Source organism: Venturia canescens, chromosome 3 (genome assembly GCF_019457755.1).
Source record: "Venturia canescens isolate UGA chromosome 3, ASM1945775v1, whole genome shotgun sequence".
In the NCBI taxonomy this organism is placed as follows: Eukaryota; Metazoa; Arthropoda; class Insecta; order Hymenoptera; family Ichneumonidae; genus Venturia; species Venturia canescens.
In genome coordinates, this window is record NC_057423.1 from 3,937,185 (window position 1) to 3,958,869 (window position 21,685).

The 21,685-nt window shown below is 41.8% G+C and overlaps 1 protein-coding gene across 7 annotated transcripts in view; it reads left to right on the forward strand.

Moving 5' to 3' along the window:
* The window catches only part of Nplp1 (Neuropeptide-like precursor 1), a 24,792-nt gene extending 3,128 nt beyond the window's left edge, over nucleotides 1-21,664 (forward strand). Inside the window, exons 2-6 of one of the 7 annotated variants that reach the window (XM_043414494.1) lie at nucleotides 15,735-16,195; nucleotides 16,294-16,619; nucleotides 16,704-17,258; nucleotides 17,702-17,867; nucleotides 19,917-21,664. In XM_043414494.1, the coding sequence (XP_043270429.1) occupies nucleotides 15,735-16,195; nucleotides 16,294-16,619; nucleotides 16,704-17,258; nucleotides 17,702-17,867; nucleotides 19,917-20,121 (1,713 nt within the window). In that variant the 3' untranslated portion in view covers nucleotides 20,122-21,664. Of the gene's footprint in view, nucleotides 1-15,734; nucleotides 16,196-16,293; nucleotides 17,259-17,701; nucleotides 17,881-19,916 lie in introns of all 7 variants that reach the window. The other 6 variants (XM_043414492.1, XM_043414493.1, XM_043414496.1 and 3 more) reach the window with 6 other exon arrangements.
* Nucleotides 21,665-21,685: the final 21 nt, after the last annotated feature.

The following is a 21,685-nucleotide window of genomic DNA, read 5'->3' on the forward strand; positions in this document are numbered from 1 at the left end:
TAATCATCGAAAGCCTCCAATTACGCAATATAAATTTCTGTTGCGTGCATTTCCGTCGCATACTAAATCATCGAAAGGTTTTCTCGTATTGCGCCATAAAACAAACTGCCCCGCGTGCTGGAAATTCCGGCTGCAGAGACAACTGTTGCACTTTGCCACGAATGAAAGCTTCGGGCGAGGCGATTAATTGATGTTGGCATTGAAAATTTGAGGAAATATTCGAGTAATCGCATTTCGAATGAACTTTCAACCGCTTTTCTCTCCGCAGCGATAATGCAAAGCTGCTCTAAATCAAGTTTAATTTGACGCGAGCCTGCCGGCTCGCGGGAATTTACGGGTCAGAATCGCCGAATTCGATCGGAATTTTTTCACCGAGTGCGAACGATCCTTTTGCACAAATTTTCCAGCACATCCTCGATCCCCCAATTCGTTAATTCCGCGCACACGAGAGTTCGCCCGTACAAGCGTGGCCGACAAGTTTTGACTGTTCAACGCGGAGGAGAAAATTGTAGCGAGAAAACGAGATAAAAAAAGCAGCAGGAATGTCGCACGAGGAGGGACGCGAATGGCGGCGAAGATGGAAGAAAATTTTATTGATGAGCCTCGTCGAACGGGGGCCGTTTATTATTAAAAGTATCAACAGCGGCCAGTCCGGCGTGACACTTATTATGCGCGTCACAGGAGAATTTAATTAGTTCTTTACAAAATTCTTGTATGCAAACCTCGATGAATTGATTACCTCGCGCATTCAAGTTGCGAAAGAACTTTTCCATCCCGCACTTTTTTCCTGCGTCGTTTGTGAGTAGTAACGAAGAATCCCTGCTCGAGTCTGTATTTCCACAAAGTTTCTCATTGCCTCGACGTTATTTCTATCCCGTACGAGCTCCGCTCGGTTTCCCGAACAAAACGCGCCATCAAACAATGAGCGAGCGTTCGAGCACGAAAAGAGCACGCTCTCCTGCGGCGGAGTGACTCTTTAAATCGGAGCGCTTCAATGGCCAAATCCGATTACAGCTTTCCATTGAATTTATCTTGAAATTTTTCTTACCTTTCGGTGCTCGGGTCCTTGCGAGCTCGCATCCCTCCGAGACGTTCGGATCGATTTCTCGAAGTCTCCTTTCTCGGAGAACACACTAAAAACATATATTTGCTCTGCTCTCGAGAATCGATAACGAGCGAAGCCATAAATCTCGCATACTTTGTATGCGCGATGAAAGTCGATTTTTACTATCAATATTTTCAACACGTTTTACGCGCCCCGTATTCGCCATCGTTTTATAATCAATATTTCGATAAAATCTCGGTTAATGGAGCGTCGATCGAGGAGGCTTTTTCGAAATACTCCGTCGATGCTACGTTGGCGTCCATTTCAGCACGGTCTTTAACGCTTTACGTATACATTCAGCAGTGCCTAAAACGCGCTCAAAGAGAAACTGTTTTTAGAAGAGATTTTAGAAGAGCAATAGAAAGCGATAGCAAATGAAATTTTTAAAATATTTATTTAATTTTTTTTTCAAAAATTACAACTTAAAAAATCACGTTTCCCGAAGCACTACGAAAAAAAAGTTGCTCCGCGGTCCGCATCATTTCTTCTTGAAACGTTGACAGATCCGCAAAGCGTGAAAAAATTCTTGTCAAATAAAGTTGTAGTCTGTCGAGCCGGATTCTTGAAATTCGAAAAATTCAGCAACTTGCCCGGCAGTTTAAAAAAAATTGAGCATTTTCTGTCATAAATGTCAGACTTTAATTATGTTTTTTGTTTTATGTCTTTAATTATAGAGAAAACAATTTCGAGTATTTAAAAAAGAAGCATGAAAAAATATTAAAAACTGTGCGAGTTATCGTGCAGACCGTGCCAGAAAAAGTAGTTTTGAGAAAAACGCATTCAAAGTTTCAAGTGCGCTTCGGGCCCTCTCGTTCGGCATCCTCGCACGTTTAATAATCTGTAAAAAAAATAGATTTTTCGAAAATTCTGGACGTACGTAAGGCCTCAAATGAAACTTTACACGAAATAACTGCAAGCGCAGAGTGTCGCTCCCAGCGACGCTCTCTCCATCCGTCTTTCTCTCTCTCTCTCTTCTTATTCCCTCTGCGCTTGATACGTACGAATTGCTTGTACGCGCAAACCTCCTGGATCCATCAGAAAAGCCATCTCATTTCAGCTCTTTGCCACTCTCGCCAGAGAAATGCTTTGCTCAAGAATGCACGAGCTGCAGAAAAAGAGGGGAAGGAAGAGCCGAGGGGGAGGAAGAAATAGAAGGTCCTTCAACAAACAAAGCAGGGCTCGCTTTTCTCATTGAACAAAGTTACGAAAGATGCCCCCGCACGGGTCTTTTCAAACGCCACTCATACTTGTCAAAATTCATAAAACCTTTATTAACATTAATATTCGTAAAAGTTTGTCGAAATATGTTTCCGCATTCCCTTAAAACAATTTCCCCCCCTTATTTTCTGACCCCCGACGAAAGGTTGTCGAGAAATTTGACAAAATTCATGAATTTTCTTACGAAATCGCGTCCCAAATGATTCCTGAGACAAATCGGCCTCCCGGAGAACGATCGACGTCCATCCTGCGTCGCGGCTCGGTCCGCATCGAGAAACAGGACCGCGAATGTGTGCACAGCTCGGCGTGACAATCTATGCGCGAACTTTGACCATGGAAGGCGGATTTTCGTTGGTCGAGGGCGCGTGGGAATGTCGCAGAGTTTGGGATTCGATTTCGGAGAATTCTGTAGATTTAGGATTGAGGACTGACGTCCGCTTCCAACCAAAGCGTTACCCACATATTTATCGATACCAGAATGAACTTGCGTCTAATTTTATCTAATCACGAAAAAACAAATTCGATTCAGGATATATAAGAAATTCGAGCTTCCTACCGAACGTGTAATTTCCTTCAAATCAACACTTCGCGGGAGTGAAAAATTTGCTGTATAATCGTGGAAAATATTCTCACGTTTCAGCCTCATCTCGACTCAATGATCCTCGTTTCCTTGCCCTCTTTCATACTCTCTTATCCCACGATCAGTAATTTCCTCTCTTCGCGCGGCATACGATCCCGAGCAAACGACAGCACTCCATTTGCAACTCGACCCTGCGTCGATTTTGTCAAGGGTGTACTGATTTCTTTTCCTCCTGGCCCACGTATCTTGAGTAACAGTGTATGCGTCTACAATATATAGATATGTATAAGAGAAGGGCTTCCCTCGAGAGATTCGCTATGTACGTTCATGCAGCGACAGAGCCCTGGGCCATAAATTTTTTTCTCCAAGCGAAAAAGTCCATGGATCACCGCTGGGAATTCGTAATTCAATCTTTCTCGGGGTTCCTTAACGATTTGTATCCTGCATCGGATATCGAATCTTCGATGTATATTTTTGTATATTTATGTGATCGTATCAACTTTTTCCAAGTGGAATGCTCCGGTGCAGATTTCATCAATGAGACCAATTGCCAATTGAATTACTTTTCATGCAGCTTTCAATCCCTTTTCCATTATTTTTGCGAAATAATATCAAATAATGTGCAGGGATTCACCAACTTTTTTCAAGTTTTTTCCACAATTTTGTTTTTTTTTAACGTTTTTACGAATTTACTAAATTTAATTTCGAATCGAACGCATACGAAATTCAGGATATCCGGATAAAACAAACTTTGCACAACGTTTTTTCTTCCCGGGACAATTTCGTAATGGCATTGAAGTGAAAACAGCGATACACGGCGGTGTGAAGAATCGGTACAGTATCGCGAGGACAAGATAACGAGTTAGCCATTGAAACAGCGAAATATCGTCCTGCTGCAGGAGATCCATGACGGTTTTGTGTACCCATCGCACGTCCGTATTGAAAGCGTGCTCCGTGTCGTGAAGTATTCGAGAATACGTGCTGGTTTTCTATCTACGATCTACTTCATTTCGTCACAGATGCACTCACATCTTTAACCTGAGCTGTTGAGGACTGGGAAGTGAAGATTTAATGGGATGTAAAGCGAACAGTTCGGGGGGATGAATTCCCCGTCGTTGTTCAGGAGGATTTTACTCACAAAAGTCTTCCTAATTGCATAATCGATTTTCGCTTTACTGAATACGACAAAAGTAGCATTTTCGTTACGTTTTCAAGCTCGAAAAGAATCGTCCACTTTTTACGACGGATTCAACGCGTTAATGGAAAACTCAGTAATCGGGGAGAGAAGCTTTTAAGATCGAGTGAAGCTGCTGCTGGACCAGGCAAACACGATTCTCCGATCGAGCTGTTTTTCCCCACTCGAAAGGTCCCCGAAAATCTAGTATTTTCGATTTCTGGTAAAACGACAAATTCGGAAGCAGCAGCACACTGCGGGGGTCGCGTTCCTGCAGTCGATCACTTTCACGAATGCAGCGCACAAGTTTAGGCAAAACAAGACTGACGCACGACAGCCTGCGCGCTGGGAGGCTTCGATGTCATTCCCGAAGAATACCAATTTCAAGGTGTTGGCTCCAACTTCATAATTGGACTCTTGTAGCCCGACAATTCATGCGGTTCACGACAAATGAGGGAACAATTACGAGCTCCGAGTTCAGGGCGGTTTTCTCCCCTCGAAGAACTTTTAACGCCCCCGCACACGTATGAACATCGCTCACGCGGACGCACTCTTTTTTGAGCGCGATGACGCGTGCGACCTTAGCAGCAGGAGCGAATGAAACGCGCGGTAAACTCTGTTCGCAGTCCCCGCGGGATGGGCGTGACGCGAGTTAGAACAAACGCGAGTCTTCAATAAATCATGGAAGTTAGTAGGTTGCTCGGTTCATCGTGTCCCTCCCGTCCTCGTGCGCGATCCATTTGAACCCCTTAAAATCTACGAGGAACGGGTTAACTCCTCTGTTTGTGCAGGAATTGCGTTTCACATCTGGAACTATAGATCCGCTCATCGCTGCATAAACCGCCAGTTTGCTTGGATGCTGTCATCCTGCGGATACTCCGTTGCATGTGTTCGAGCGGGCTTTTCTCGCGGAATTCTCGAAAATTGTGTTTACCAAATACCCGGTCTCGTGCACAGCTTAAGCATGAACGTGGAATTTATAATCTCGAGGCTCCCGCTTTCGTCCGAGAAATTTACGGATTTAAGGATAAAAGGCTTTTGCGATACTGCTTCTCGAGAACTCGTGCGTAACTATTGCTACTAAAAATTTATCGAGAGGCCCGCCACACTCCAAGGAGCCTCGTGAACCAAGCTATTTTGTTAACTCGTATGAAACTATCGAAAAAAAAGGAGAATAGAAAATGGGAGTTTGTTGGTTATTCGCGCGAAGATTTCGAGAAAAACGTCGAATTTTGTGCAGTTTTTTAATTTCGTTTGTCATCACTATTTCTGTCACTAAAAAATTGCAAACATTTTTTTTTCCTCACATTCAATATTTCATATTTGTAAAATGCAAAAAAAAGTACTTTGTAAAAGACACAGTCAAGGTGCATTGGATCGAAATTCCAGTAAAACAAAAACAAAGATTCAACATTTTTGAAGCCGTACTCCGTTTTGCCTAAAAGAAAATTTTTTTTTTTTTCGATTTTGAAAAAATGACTTGGTGTTTGCGAGTAAGAAATCGACAAAATTTTTCTACCTTCTAAAACGTGCAATATTCGATCCCCCAAATACTACATTTTGCCTTCTCAACTTTTTCATTGTTTGTTTTGTACACAAAAAAACGAGGCCGGAAATTCTAGAGGAATGTACTAAGAATTTAGTATCTTAAGGACAGACGGACTGGGTTGCTGCATTAAGGTATTACTGGATGGATAGCCCAGCCGATAAATTGTACCTGATCGGAATTTCCGTACTTCGTGATACAATAAAAATCTGAAAAAATTCAGCAACATTTGGAAAGTTATGAGCTACAATTATCAACAATAATATTGCCCAAAAGTAATTAATAAATTGTTTAAATAAATAATTTTTTAACAATTTTACAGTAAACCCTTGTTTTTTTTTACGAATCGGATGTGCGCATTTTTCTGAATGCTCATGATTTTTTTCAGCATTTTCGTGGATTTTTGAAATTCCCTTTTTTAAATTTTTTAAGTGGCTCTATTTGTACATTTTTGATCCAGTAACCTTGAGACTTTTCAAAACTGATGGTAAATATGTCTTCTAAAACATATCCAAAATTCAAATTAAAAAAAATTTTTTTCAACATTTTTTCAAGAAATTTCAAAAATCCACGAAAATTCTGAAAAAATTCATGAGCATTCGGAAAAATACACACATTTGATTCGTAAATAAAAAACAATAGGTCACCGCAAAATTATTGAATAATTAATTGTTTAAACAATTTGTTATTAACTTTTGGATTCCAATCAGATATAATTTTTGGTCGAGCCATCCATCCAGTTATACCTTAATTCGAAGAGCAGTAATAACAATCGTTCTATCCACCATAGTAAAAAGACCAATACCCATACCTTTTATTAAAAATACTCGAGAGTCTTTTTCTCTATGAGCACAGCAAAAAATCTTTTCAGTCACTTCAAATGTTTATATTGTAAAGTATGCTCAGACAAGCCTGAAAAAATCTATACGAATGGTAAAATGTCACACGTATTCGGTGTATATTTATCATAGAATTATGGTGACAGTGAAAATTTGTGATTTACAGTAAATTTCCCCTTATCAGTAAGTGCTAGTCTGACGTGACGAATTGCTGTGCACATAAAGCAGTTTAGAATTGAAGGGACGAAAAATAAGAAAATTAAAAAAATACTGTGCTGTTTGTAATCGGTGGTTAAATACTTTGAGAATTATTGAAAAATAATATATTCCTCACAATAAAAAGCGCCAACAGAAAAAATTGGGAGTTTTCTCATTCAGCGAAGAGTTTACCTTTCGGAGTTCAATTATTCGCTGTATTTGATGAGGAATTTTGAGTGTTAATTATCTCATAAAATGAAATGGTTATCGAACCAAATCCTCAGGCTGATGCGATTGTGGGGGAATGATGAAGCTATTTTGAAACATAATACGCAAGCGTTTCTCACTGCTAATTAGCTGGAAAAGGATGAAGACGGAGAAAGGGAGAGAAGAGCTTTAAGGTGCTTCTATAATACCAATATTGTGTTTGAACTCAGAAATCTTGTGGAAACGAGGATAGTCATATTTCTATGCGGCATCTCTCGCAGATGCAAGTATTAGCTGTGTGCAAAAAGTTTAAATATGCGCGAGAGGTCCGCTCGTAAAGTTTCCGAGTCCTTGAACTGCGAAATGAGAAAATACAAACTGTGCGCTCACCTATATGTATTAAGGTACAAATGTCGGACGAAATTCGAACATATACGTGCACCGGTAGCGTCCGTTATGGGAGCAGACTTTGGCGGAATAACGTCAAAGGACGAAGGACAGAGAGATTTGGGGCATTGGCAAGTTCCAATTGCCACAAAGTGCTTCGAACCATCGAGATGATTTAACAGATTTTCTTGTCTCGGGTACTCTTTGAGAGGATTTCTCTTTGACGTTCGTTTGTACATATTGACACAGTGGTTGGAGTCTCCCATAATTCTACGCCCTCTGCAGATATTAAGAACTGAGTTGAACTCTAACGAGCAATCAGCGATGCTCACATTCCAATCGTTTTATTATTTGACTCGGTGCTTACATAAAGTTTCACATTGTGTTCCAGGGAAATTCATCACTATGGCAACATCGAAGTCGATGATTCGAGCCGATAAGTGGCGGCAAACATTTTTCAAATATTGAAATAACAATGAGATTTTCTGGTTTTGTTTGTACGCAAAAACACGCAGGGGACGATCGAGAGAAACATGCCAACTGTGGAAATTCCTTATCGAAACAGTTTTGAGACTCATTTCCATCCTTTTTCGACTTGACGGATCAATGACAGTTCTAATTTCGATAACTTTTTGTCCAATACACTGAGCTCAATATCGAGACTTTCTTGGAATATTTCTTCCACAGTAAACATGTTTTTCCCAACGTTGCTCAGATGCACTCACAAAACGAGGAGAAAAAGTCCATCGAATCAAGTTCCCTGCGGACCCGAACGTGTCCAAAGCTCCGTATGTGCTTAAAACCTGTAACGAGACGTGATCTTTTAAAAACTCCAGCTAGCGATAAAGTAACGATGATAAATTTTATGTAGCGTCCTGCCAAGCCATTCTTATCGAAAATACTTTTAACGCCACGCTCGTAAAGCCTGCGGTGCCATTTTTATCAAGAAAAAGTGAATCTTCTACCGGAAAAGCGGATCTTCGACTCAAACTACTTTTCCCTTATTTCCAAAATCAGTTGACAGCTCTTTGTGCAAAAACTTGTATCGATTTTAACCATCCCCGATGTTTTGTAATACCCAAAAACAACTCAAACTCAAAAAACTTACCTAAAATAAGAAAATCTTGATAGAACCTCAATATTTTTGAAAGTATTTTTGAAACCCTTCAAATAACCACAATCAAACATTAATTTCCCCACTATATTTGGGGTTTCGTAACATTTCGGAGAATTTTCTTCTCCGTGCAGACTCCTGGTCGAGTGGGAGAAGTGGTCGTCGTTTGCATTTTTTGTGCGACGTTAAACGAAGGTAAATGATCTCAGCGATGAAGAGTGGCGAGGTGAGCAATGTTCGGAGCGGCTTGAAATTCGTTCGCAGTGACTCCTACTCGCAGCGGATAATTCGACAGGTCCGTGAGCTTGTTATCAAATAAGTTATCCCGCTCGTCCTCCATTTTTTCTTCGTGTATTCCTGCTTGATGGGATCGAAGTTCCGAGCGTTTCCGGTTGAACCGCCTCGAGAATGGAGAAATCAAGCATTTTCTTGGTCCAAGCGTGCTGCAACAATTCCGCGACGCGGTCACTCGATTCCCGAACGAAAAGAATCGTGAGGTACTTCGGCCCGGTATGAAGAGGCGTCAGCTTCGCTGCGGTATCGATGAAACTTTTCATCGCGTCGACCGGCAGTGGGGACCACAAGATTCGAAGTCGTCTCCGAAGTCGATCCTCGCGACGGCCACCAACTCGTGGAAGACCGGATTTTCGGAACCTTCGTTCTCGCCGAGTCTCGTCATCAACTTCACTTGATGAAATCCCGCTTCCTTGGCGACGTAGAGCGTCCACCCACGGGCTCGAGTGTACGAAATTTCGGGGAAACGATGCTTTCTCAACGACCCTTCTCGCGCCACAGAAAGCCGCTTCGCTGAGTTTCCCTTCCTACGGTTGTCGCAACAGCGTTTCTTTTATTGATCCGTTAAGCGTCGTTATTTCAGTTATTTCCTAGACACTTGGCAAAATTAAGGTGCAATTACACTTTTTTTAATGACCAACGATGCGTCATTCGACTTTGACAGACTGTCGAGCACGGAAATAGACGACGCCTGACCTCGCAGCGCGATTGAGGCACGTCCGAGGGCCCGTGTCGTTTGCAGAATCTTTACGTCCACATTTCAGATCGAAAACGGCAAACGATGTGCGTAATTGTCCGGAGCAATTTCAAGTGCACTGGAGCATCGTTACGCCTTCGTGTTGTGTAGTAGCTTCCAATTTAGAGAAACCAATATTTTCGTAGCCAGAGGGCTTCGGGGAGTTAGAAATTCTCTAGCAACTAATATAATTTATATTTTCATTGTTTTTTTTATCTTCCAATTAAAAATTATCAGGAGTTGATCAAACGAACGTAATAAAATAAAGTCATGCGGTTTCTAGGCAATTGGTGACAAAAACAGTATCAGACAACGAAAAATCGATTTTCTCAATTGCGAATTACAAGAGAATACACCAAGATTGGATCAGTCACAAATTTATACTGCTTCGCTCATTTTTTCATCGAAACAAATGAGTTTTCCGTTAAAATGATTATTGAAAAGCCGAGTACAATATTCCTCTTTTTTTTTAAATACTATCTCAAAAACTCGACACTTCGAATGAAGGTTTTTTACAACAAACTAGAACGATAATGAAGACACGATTAACTTTCCGGCTGAACAGAACAGAAAAGAAGATTCTCAAATCCGACGTTTTCCGTTCCAATCCACCGCGGGGTTGCTTGCGTCATCGGATCGAAATAGAAGCTCGCCAGGCTAGCTTGGCTTGTGATCCTTCGGGAAGGATACACGCAAGACTCTTATCGAGTATTGCTGGATTCCCAGAAATCACTTAACTCGAAATCGAGTGATGGACAGAGGTATCTGGAGCAACATATTGAATACTGCTCCTCGCCTTGAAAACGATGCAAAAGTGAGAGAGTGGTACACTCTGTGTGAGGGTACCGCCTCGAGGGGATTATTTGAAATGTCTGGTGCGTCTTTCGCCAAATCTTTATTGTGGAAAAACAATAGTAACTCACGTCGATTCTCTATTTGCTGTTCGCGTACGTCTGCCATTGTTTCTGGCGTATTAAATTCATGTTTTTCCATCATATGCGTGTGCAGTTTCTATTATTGGATCGCGGAATCCGTTATTGCTGGAAGCTCTGCGTGCAAGTCGGATAATCCGATAATCATGCATTATTGAACGTAAAAATACTTGTTTCGAAGAAAACGTGCTGATATTTTCATGAGGAACGACTTTCATACGTTTTTTTAAAAAATTTATGCAGAAAATGTATTTTTCCCTTTTTTCTGCTGCTTCTTTATAAGGATGTATAAAATCTACGTCGAGGGATAGCGAAAAAACGAAATAATGGGGTTTCAATCCGTGACGAAGGAAAAATCATATTTTTGGAGCTTTTTTTTTATCAATGGATTTCGAGGGAACTTGAAAGATTTTTCGTGATCGTCGAATGACTGAGGAAAGGGAATTCTCATCGGATTGCGAGAAGCAAAATAATTAAGTGACTCATTTTCGTGTCGCCAGTTGCAATAATGGGAAGCAATCGCAGACAGCTTTATTGAAGTACCAGAACTACTCTTAACCTTTGGAAATAGTTTTTTTTTCACTCGAGAATATGCGTGGTCGTTTTTCGAGGATTTATTAAAGCCGACGGTTCGTCAAGCACAATCTCCGAGGTCGAGGATCGAACGTCACGTTGTTTTTTGATGTTTTCATCCCGGGGATTTTATGAAGTATGCACTTTGTGCTCATATTTTTCTACCATCGTATAAAGGCACTTTCACCTTTAATATGCGGCGGTGTAGTAGCCGCTTGCTATTTTCCTTCGTACAAGAATGCTGGGAGCACTTTCGGCTCGAGCTTTATTGAATCTTTCTTATTACATTAATTGTTTTATTATGGTATTGTTTTTGCTAGCAATATTTTTATAAAATTTGCTTATTTTTTCAGAAATTTAGCATTTTGGAATGAAATTACATTCATACCTTTGCACACTGTTCATCGATGATTTTCCTTTTGAGAATATTCAAAAAAATCCCTTCCCAGCATCGTTCAAGCGAATTAACCGGCGTGATTCAATCCAACGAGTCGTGAAAACGGATGAACATCAATCATAGTGCGTTTTTACTCTAAAAATCATTAAAATATCAAGCTCCATTCGGGCAAGAAAAAAATATGAAAGTGAATTGATTTTTCTCCAAATCGCTTGACACACTCTGAATTATTCGATGAGAATGAAAGCTCCACAATCATGGGTCATCCTGGGGGCGAGATTGATGAAGTTTGATTGTGCCTTTAATCTGCGGGAAAGATGAACGAACAAGGTCATATTTGACCCAGTAGTAAATATCTCGCAGGGGTTGAGGGAAGCCTATTGAGTGAATTTGCGCCCTCGCGTCAACCCACAGGATTTCCTACGATCAGACCTTTCGATCCCCCCGGACAAATCTATCCAAGATTTAATGAGACAAGACCTTCATTAACTCTGACACAAGCGCCATTATCGTGCTCGAATCTTGCACCCTGTTAATCTCATTATTTGGCTCGTTGGATTTTTGAAATGCGCTGGTTCCCACAGATTTTCATGCTTTCCTGGCGACCATTCATATTCCACGATTGCCCGTGGAATTAAACAAAAGCTCAGTTCATTCGCAGCAGGCTTTTTATCGAGAGGGACGCAAAGTAATTCATTTTTCATTTTCGCAAAACATGAACAGGATCGTTCAAACCCGCACGAATCCCCGTTTCCCTTATCGCCTTGTCCTCGTGCCAGAGTCTCATTGACAAAAAGACTCACGCTGCCTGATCGTGCGGCTCGTAGGGTTCAATATGACAAATAACCGAATTGTAGGACGCTCGATATTTCGAAATTTTTTAAGTTGTAATATCAGATTGGAGAAAAATATGTAATTCGAAATTCTTATTAACGATTGGCTGTTCAGCAGATTCCGTGCTCAACCGAATATTCCTTCTCTGAATTCGTATTTACTCGAAAATATAATATTTCGATAGTTTTCATTTCGAATGCAATTTTAACAGACCATACGAATGTCAAAAGCTCATATTTTCGAATTCAAACTGGAGAGTGGTTGTTTCATAGATGATCAGAATACAAAGTAGCAAAAAATCGAAAATGAGTTTTTCGAGCCTATAAAACTTAGATATGCGGAATAGCGATGGCTCGAAAAGGCGAAAGTCAAAATGGCGATGTTTTAAATTGGAGATCACCGGTCTGAGTGAGTGAGACGCGTGCATTTTGAGCTCTGCTCCCTTTCCGTATTCTGATCGGTCGACTTTTCGGTGTTTCAGTATTTCAACCTCAGTAATATTTAGCCTTTCGCTATTGTAAGTTCAAAATCGTGAATATTCGCAGTATTGCTGATCGCCTTAATTTATGAGTGTCAAGAGTGCTAGTCAAATTTTCGGAAAATCGATATTTCAGTCCTCGTTCTATGGGCGATCGTTGCATTCTATTTTCGTCATAAACGTCTTTCGAGCCTTGAAGTTTCTCCTTTATTTATTTTCGTCATTCAAAGCTCTAGTCGAATCAATCTCTCTCCATATTATTATTCGAAGTTTATAAACTCGCGATTTTAGCGATTTTTTTTAGCTCTTCGAAATTTCAGTCGTTCTAACATTTTATCTCCACCTCGCTGCGCGCCCCTATCGAAGAGTTCGCTCCCTTTTGTCTGCCCGTCGTTGAAAAAAATGCGAACGTCTACATAGCAAACGTTCAATGAAGTAGGATAAATCACTCGGTGCAGCACATTCTAAAGCCAATATATTTTGAATGTACGGACATACGCGAATTCACACGTGTCGTCATGCACGTGGGGACAAAAGAGAGCGCATGCATCCATGCCCACAATTAGCAGTGAACGTCATCACCATCTGGGTCTGCATCAAGCCCTCCCCCGGGCTGTAGGCCTCCGCATGTGTAAAATCTCCATCTCCGTATCTCCGAATTCATACAGGTATGGAGCGATATCTATGTGCGCTGAAAAGCCCTGAAACTGTACCGACAAAGTACTGTGAGTGGCGTTGCGAGGCGAGCGTTTCTCACACGTTTCTGCCTGCCTCAATATCTCCATTAAGCATCGATTCTTACCCCCCGTGTATCGATGCAGCTGGAAATACACGTCGTCCCGATCACGATCGTCCTTTATACACAGATTTCATAATGGTAGGCCCGCGTGGCAGTACGACTGTGTGATAACACTAAACACATAGGAAATTATGATATTTCCTCGGGAGTTTTCTCCTGGGCGGTGCGGAACGACGTTTTTGTTCGTGGAGTTGTCGCATCGTACTCGAGCAATCTCAGGACCTTTTCCCTGGCAACGCGACGAGAATCATGAAAATTTCACTTCATCAAAAAGCAAATTTTAAATTAAGTAGCTCCGGTGGGTAGAATTTCCATGGTTACTCCACACGGATTTCCGGCTACACGGAAACAAAGGGCTGAGCATATGAAAAGAACGGGGAATGAGGATGCCCGGTGTAGCCGCGTCCTAGTAGAACATTCGTACGGAAATTCGTACAGCGCAGCGCGGTAAGATTCACCGCGACGTTCGTGCAATATTGGGAATTAAATATTTAGATAATCTTCAAAAGTACGGCACCTTTGACCGGACAATTCTTTTAGAATACTTTTAGAAATGCTCCGGTAGAAGTTCCTACTTTGAACGGTGAACATTATTTAATGCATAGGAGAATTCAGTTGTTTTCCTCTCATAATATCACGAGAATTGCAGCTCGTCACCGCACTGTCGTTACTGAACAGTAATTTTTCAAATTTATAATTCTCTCCGTGTACATTGAAATGAAAATGCAATTTTTTTCGTATTGCACTTTTGAGGAATGAAGTTCGATGTTTCGAGGCGGAATTCGATAGAATTTAAGTGTTGCGATAAGCGTGAGTACAGCCGGAGTGACAATTTCGTTAATTCATACTCGCCTCGAGAAGATTGATAACATTGAAGTACGCAAAGTTTGCGTTGCTTTCGAGTGCGCTCTCTGCGCACGGGCTTGTAATACGCCCAATATATGCGGTTTACAATGTATAATTCTATTTTGGTCCACTGTTCGCATTGTTCGTATATACGCAGCAGCTGTTTGTAAACGACAAGGATCGTGGCTTTTTGGTGAGCTGCCATAAACATGGAGCTACATCCCTCTCGTAGCTCGCGCCACGATAGCAGATGTCCGGTGTGTTATGAATTGATCGTGTCTTCGCGCTCCTTCACAGCAATCGTGTCAGTGTCAGCGATTCTGCGTTTTTTGAGGGGATAACGGGATTTACACGGGAGTAGAAAGAGAAACGTTGGAAAAATAGAGAGAGAGAGAGAGAGCGAGAGAGATTTGTGGTTAGCGAGGCGCGCCTCGTTCTTTCGTTATCGCGACCAACCGCTCCAATTTCATCTCGTTTTCGACGCTCAATGTATTCTCGTGATTCTTAATGAACGAGAATAAACTTTATGCCGTGAGTTCCCAACACAAAATGTTCGGCAGTGAATGGGGAATTGGGGATTCGAAAAATTAGGCATTTGGACGACCCTCGGTCGTCTCGATGCTATTGATTAAAGCTCAACTTTGCACATTCGGTTTTTCGACAATATTTTTCGTTCCGACGAATAAAGGTGGTTCATGCACGAAACGATTTTCTTAAGGAGGTTTTGAAACTTGGACGGAGTTTAAATGGGCAGTCGACTGACACACATTTCAAATTTTAAAGGGTTCGTCTTATTGGTTTTTTAATTTTTCTTTTTCTTATTAGTTTATATAGTTTATCTTTCCATATAAAGAATAAACGCTTCTTGAATAAACGCTAAATGAAGGTTTGGGAAAAAATTCCAGATGATCGTCTTAATAGTAATAAAAATATATTACGTTGAAGATCGAACGAAATTGACAATGAGCACTCGTATATAACCTCACATTTGCTTATTTCGGCATTTTATTTCTTCTTGGCTTTTATTAAATTTTTTATTAACACTTTTTTCTTGATCGATTTCGGGTTCAGTCAGTGAAGGATCCGCGATCAATTAATGGCCTGTAATTTCATTCGCCAAAAGATAAGTTGACAAAATTTATTGACAATTTCGAATTAATAACTCTGACATGAATTCGGGGCATGTTCCACCTCAAATTAATCACGGTCACCAATAGTTTCAAGAAATATTATCAGAAATGAATAAATCAGTAGAAGGAAGCTTCAAACATTTTGTTTTTTTCCAACGGAGTTGACACCGATCTTTTCGAATAAGTTCGTAGGATTTGGAAGAAGAAACGATTGTCAACGCCGCAGAGCTCTCGTTTCGGAATTTCAATTCGAAATTGAACCGATGAAAGTCGAAGAAAGTTAATTTTTTCTCCTCCTAATGCTCGGTACGCTGTGGAATAATTGCTCATTTATGGCTTATTATCAGGTGAGCTGCCAGGAGGATGACAGCAGCCGTTGTTTACCTCGCAAAACATTCTTCGCCCTTCTACGCCTTCCTGAAGTTGGTTCGAATCTGGCCGCGTATTCAAGGACAGCTCGAATCATTCAGGACGCCAAAGATCGCACGGACTACGTTAATCTCAAGAGCCACATGAGCAACGAGGACGGAGAAGATGCGAAGATTTGCTTGCCGCCTGGGGTTTATCTCGATTTGTTCAACGACCCGGAAACCCGCGGTCATCTGAGCGCCGGTGGTCGAGCACAAAAGATGTTCGACGATCCTATGGATCGGGCCGCTGATATCGTTGACCCTGGCGCCGAGGATATCGTCGACTCGGAGAAGAGAAGTATCGCCACACTCGCGAAAAATGGTGACTTACCGATTTCTATTCAGGACCGCAGCCAGACCGACGCCGCGAACAGCGATGCCTCCGGGCAAAGAGCAAGGTTCGTCACACTTTAATGACTTCTATGATAAAAGCTCATTTGCGCGACGTTTTTGAGTTTTTACTAATCGGAATGCACGCTTTTCAAACGCCTTGCAGGTTCGATTCCCTGAGCAGCGAGTCCCTCGACGGCCTCATGAAGATTCTTGCCGACAGCGGAATCGAGGATCGGCACAACCTACCGGAAATCGCGGCCGAGTACACCCTCCCCAATGGTGAGCTAAACCTCGAAGCACTCGCCCGGGACTTCCCACCAGCTGGTAAGAGGAACGTCGCTTCACTGGCCCGAGATTTCGCTTTGCCTGTGCAAAGCTCTTCGTCCAGTGGAAAGAGGAACATCGCTGCCCTGGCCCGGGACTACGGCTTACCCAGCGGCAAAAGAAACGTTGGTACTTTGGCCCGCGATTGGATGTTACCGCAAAATGGTAAGAGAAATGTCGCTTCGTTACCGCGAATTTATCTGCTACCAACGCTTTATGGAAGCGGTAAAAGGAACCTTGGCTCCATAGCGAGCGCGAATTACCGATTGCGTTACGGTAAACGCTTCGTCGGTGCATTGGCACGATCAAGCGATTTTCCACTCCGGGATAACGAGAAACGAAACATGGCGGCGTTGGCAAGAAACGGCGATCATTGGGGCAAACGCAACGTCGGTACTCTCGCGAGAGACTGGAGCTTGCCGAACCAAAATCGACACGGACGCTCTTTGACCGAGCGCGAATTAAACGCCGAACGTTTCGATCGCGAGTTACAAAAACTCGGACTCGAGACACACCGCGACCACCAGGATCAAGCTCAATCTGAGACCGAGAGAATAACGAAGCTCTCCGCGATCATGGACAGCTCGAAAAAACCTCTGCAAACGAGCGCTTTCGAAGCCGAATTAACAAACGCCAAAAATCATATGATCAAAAATGTCATGGGAGGCAAACGCTCCAAACGCCAAATCGACTACTCGGACGAGTACCCACTTCCGGTTATGCAGAACACCAACGTTTTTGATTACGAGGACATGATCGAGGCACTCACCGGCGAATATCCCAACACGCAGAAGAGATTCATGGGTCAGTTTTTCCCATTTCTATTTTCTCTGTTGCATCTTTTCCACGGATATTCTCACATTTTTTCTCACATTTTTTTTCTAACCTCGAAATTCGTGGTGGGCCTGTCGCCCGACCGCGAGCTGCAATCGATTTCATTGGGAGCTGCAAAAGTCGACTAAATTATTATTAAAGTCTAATGAAAATGAGTCGTCATGCCCTCAAAGCCAAAGAGAATCCTAACGAAAGTAGCATTTCGCTGATTGCACGAGGAAATAATGAAAATTTAAGTAAACCTCATTGGATGGTCCGATTTGACTAAAACTCATTGGAGCCCTCGCGAAAAAAACCTTTTTTTCCCAACTTTTTTCGAATTACGAAATCGGTGAATTTTGAATTTGAAACAACGAGATAGCGATCAACTTGCACATTATTAGATCCTACAAATACTCGGTTGTGAATGTTAGGAACAGGTGACGATACGGAGTTGCAGAACAGTGGAGAAGCAACGTCGGGGTATATCGACATGTACCAACCAAGTAAGAGACATATCGGGGCATTGGCACGCCACGGATGGCTACCATCCTTCAAGGCGGCACGATTTTCGCGCTCCCCACGATATCTGGTCGGCAGGTCAGATTAGCAGGTTTCCCAATCCGTGTATAATCCGTTCTCTCTCTTCCCATGTTGCTGTCAGTGTGTCAGTGTCCTTGTAGAAGCCCGCTGTCATCGGGAGGATTGAATCGACGTCCTTTTGTCCGCCGAAAAAGTCCGCCAACAAAGAAACAAAAAAATACGAAATCGTCGCCTTAGTTTAGGTGTTTTTCACGTTTTTTTACTATTTTTACCGGTTTCGGATCCAACATTTCAGTTCAAAACGAAACGAGACGGTGACTCGCATTTTCATGCGGGACAAATTTTCGGATCGATGTGTTGCCATTCGAATCTAACGCTTTCCTGGATTCGCTCTTTGATTAACGGTCATTCCAAGAGTGGAAAATCGTTTCGCTTTGCTCTGGATGATCGATCCGTATATTTATGGAAGTTTATTGTCATAGTTGTCGATGTTATAGACTGCTGTTAGAGATAGATCAGCATTAGTTTCGATGTTAGATAGATCACAATAGAAAATCCGGTGGAGCATCGCAGCCGGTCAGAGAGGATCTGGATCCAGCGATCATTAGTGTCTGCATCTCAATAGATGTTTATCATGATTTTATCGCCTTACATATGTCCAGCAGTGCCTAAAACGCGCTGAAAGAGACACCGTTTTTAGAAGAGATACCAATAGAAAGCGATAGCAAATGAAATTTGTAAAAAAATTTATTTCATTTTTTTTTTTCAAAAATTGCAACACACAAAATCACGTTTCCCGAAGCACTACGAAAAAAAAGTTGCTCCACGGTCCACATCATTTCTTCTTGGAACGTTGACAGATCCGCAAAGCGTGAAAAAATTCTTGTCAAATAAAGTTGTAGTCTGCCGAGCCGGATTCATGAAATTCGAAAAATTCAGCAATTTGTGCGGCAGTTTTAAAAAAAGTGAGCATTTTGTGTCATAAATGTCAGACTTTAATTATGTTTTTTGTTTTATGTCTTTAATTATAGAGAAAACAATTTCGAGTATTTAAAAAAGAAGCATGAAAAAATATTAAAAACTGTGCGAGTTATCGTGCAGTCCGTGCCAGAAAAAGTAGTTTTGAGAAAAACGCATTTAAAGTTCCAAGTGCGCTTCAGAGGCCCCCCCTCGTTGGGCAGTCGCACGTTTTCTATAACAACTTTCGATCTGTGGGGAATTTTTACAATCAACTTTCACAGAAACACGCCTAAAACTGTAGAGAATAATGATCTGTAAAAAAGTCGATTTTTCGAAAATTCTGGATGTACGTAAGGCCTTAATGTCACATCCGCAAACTCACGTCACTCGAAAATCATTGGTCTACGATTATAATCATAGTCGTCTATGCTTCGAAAAATATTTCTGAATCGTGGTGTGCGACTCGCCAAGGTGAGAATGAACGGATAGAAATAATTTGGTGTAACAAAAGCTCACGGTTATGGATTTAGGGATTTGCAGCTGGCAATCGGAGGGGGTTTAGCGAGCAGTTTGAAAGCCCCATTACCGTTTCTAGAAGTTTCCCGGTAAGCTATTGAGGTTGAAAACGAAACGGGGACGACGGAAGATAACGAAGATCTCGTTGTGCAATACCTTAAAAAGGTTCCGTGCTTGTCAACGGTCTCTGTATGGCCGCGTTCTCTCCTTCGTGTCACAGCGAAGTAAAAAACTATTTGTTGCCTTTTCACGGTGCGGTTATTAGCGTGAAGCATCGATCGGTAAGTTATCGAGCGAGGAAACTTTTGGTATTGCACGCGTCGGGCGGAGCAAATTTCTCCTTGGAAAGTATCCCGAGAAATGAAAGATTTCTGCAATTTGAGCGATGGCTTTTATGAGAGAAAAGCAGCCCGGAGGAACCAACGAACGAAAAAATAGTCTCGCATATTCATTGGATCAGCATTTCTCATTATTATCCATTGATTCATCCCCATCCGTATGAGAAGCGTTTGCGTGTTCATTTGAAATTGTGTCGTAAATTCTGTTCGACTCGATAATGAAATTTTATCGAGAAGGGTAGCAGAGCCCAGCACAGGCTTTCATTGACACCGTCCGATTGGAATTTTCCAGGGAGGATCCCGCAGATGGGACCGCGTCCGACGACTCCACCAACTCGTCGGCTGGGACGTTAAATCATTATCGGAGACCGATGACCCGCTATCTGCAGTCCTTGCAAAGAGATTGTCGTCACGGCTTCAGAACGAATCCACCAATGCCTGAGATCGAGCACGGCCTCGGCCCGAAGCTTCATTTCAGAGTCTCCGATTTGCTATAGAATATAGTTTCCTCAAATTTCCATAATAGTCGAAAACTCTGGTTGTTCTTAATAAGCAAGCATTAGCTCCGAGCACGCGCATTTGTCAAGTATTTATCCGGTTTCCGATCGCCGCTCTTCCCAAGTCCAGAGCTCCCACTAATCTCGCTTGGCGATGTCAATGCTTTGTTTTCCTCATTACACACCGGCAACGCGAATCGAGAACCGAGACACTTGCAGGGGGGGATTGAGTTTATCGCTAAATGCTAAACAGACCGGGCGATCCACTGTAAATATAGAGGATGCTATTAAATGTAGCCCCATCGAAGGCTCTTTCGCTCTAACACAAGACAATAACAAAAGGCACAAATATACTCTCCGACGTCCGTAGTTGCAAAAAACAAGAAATTAATAACAGAGAACAATACATGCAAAATGTTGTATAGAAAAAAAGTGAAGCATTGGCAAAAAACGCATTAGAGCCCCCGTCCTGTATGCGAGAAACGAAACGATGCAACGAAACGTGTGTTAAACGAATATTTACGAACGAGAGAGTTGTTCCGAGTGCGAGAAAACAAAAAAAAACAAAAAAAAAGCAAAAAAAAAACAATTAAATCCTCAAGTTAGCTTCGACTTTGTTTTTCCTCGCGTTTCAATCGCTCTCTTCGCGGACTGTAAGATGCGGGTTTATTGTTGACGGGCTCTTGACAAAAACGTCTGTATTACCGAAAATTTTTGCTACTGCGTCTACAAGATATTCGATGTACCTACTACTATTTAATGAAAAAATACAGAAGAAAAATTATATATATACATGAATAAATAATATATAAGATATCAGCGTAGTCGCAGGTTGCAAAATAATAATTCAGATAAAATCCTCTGGAGTTTCGATCTCCGAAGTTTCGTCGATGTCAATCGACACCGAGCTCGATAATCGGAACGAATATTTTTCCCGAATAAATATCGCGTTAACGCAGCGCTCGAGAAGCGGTTACATAGAGACAACTTATTAGCGAAACTCGTTAGCGCTCGAGAGCGGCTAGAAATGGATAATCGAAAGGGTGTTTGACCTTGGAAATTTCGTTAGAGCTCAGCGAATACGTCTAAACGGATAATTGTAATGGTTACGTTCTCATTGTTTCGTCATTCGTCGGTGTAAGCTCGTAGTCCAATATCAATCTACCTTAAAAACTTACTTCGTATATACATATATGTAAATGGAAACTTGCGGATATCGAGACGAGGATTAAAACTGGAAAAGCAGCTTAAACGGAGGCGTGATAATCGACGAAAATCGAAGTGGCTGGCTTCGACGTTCGGGCACGATTATCACTGATAAGGATATCGCGTAACGACGATCCCAATATATTTTCCATTCCCGACAATGTTTAACCGTTTCGAGAGCACGTTTTCGAATACGTTAAACAACGCTGAGTCATTGCTGTGAACGACATATAACTTAAATACGAAATTTATTGATCTACGTGTAATATGTGTGTGTTGACTATAGACAATAATGTGGACATAATAATTGACAATAAAAGGGATAATAACATTGAAATCGCAACGCTTTTGACAACGG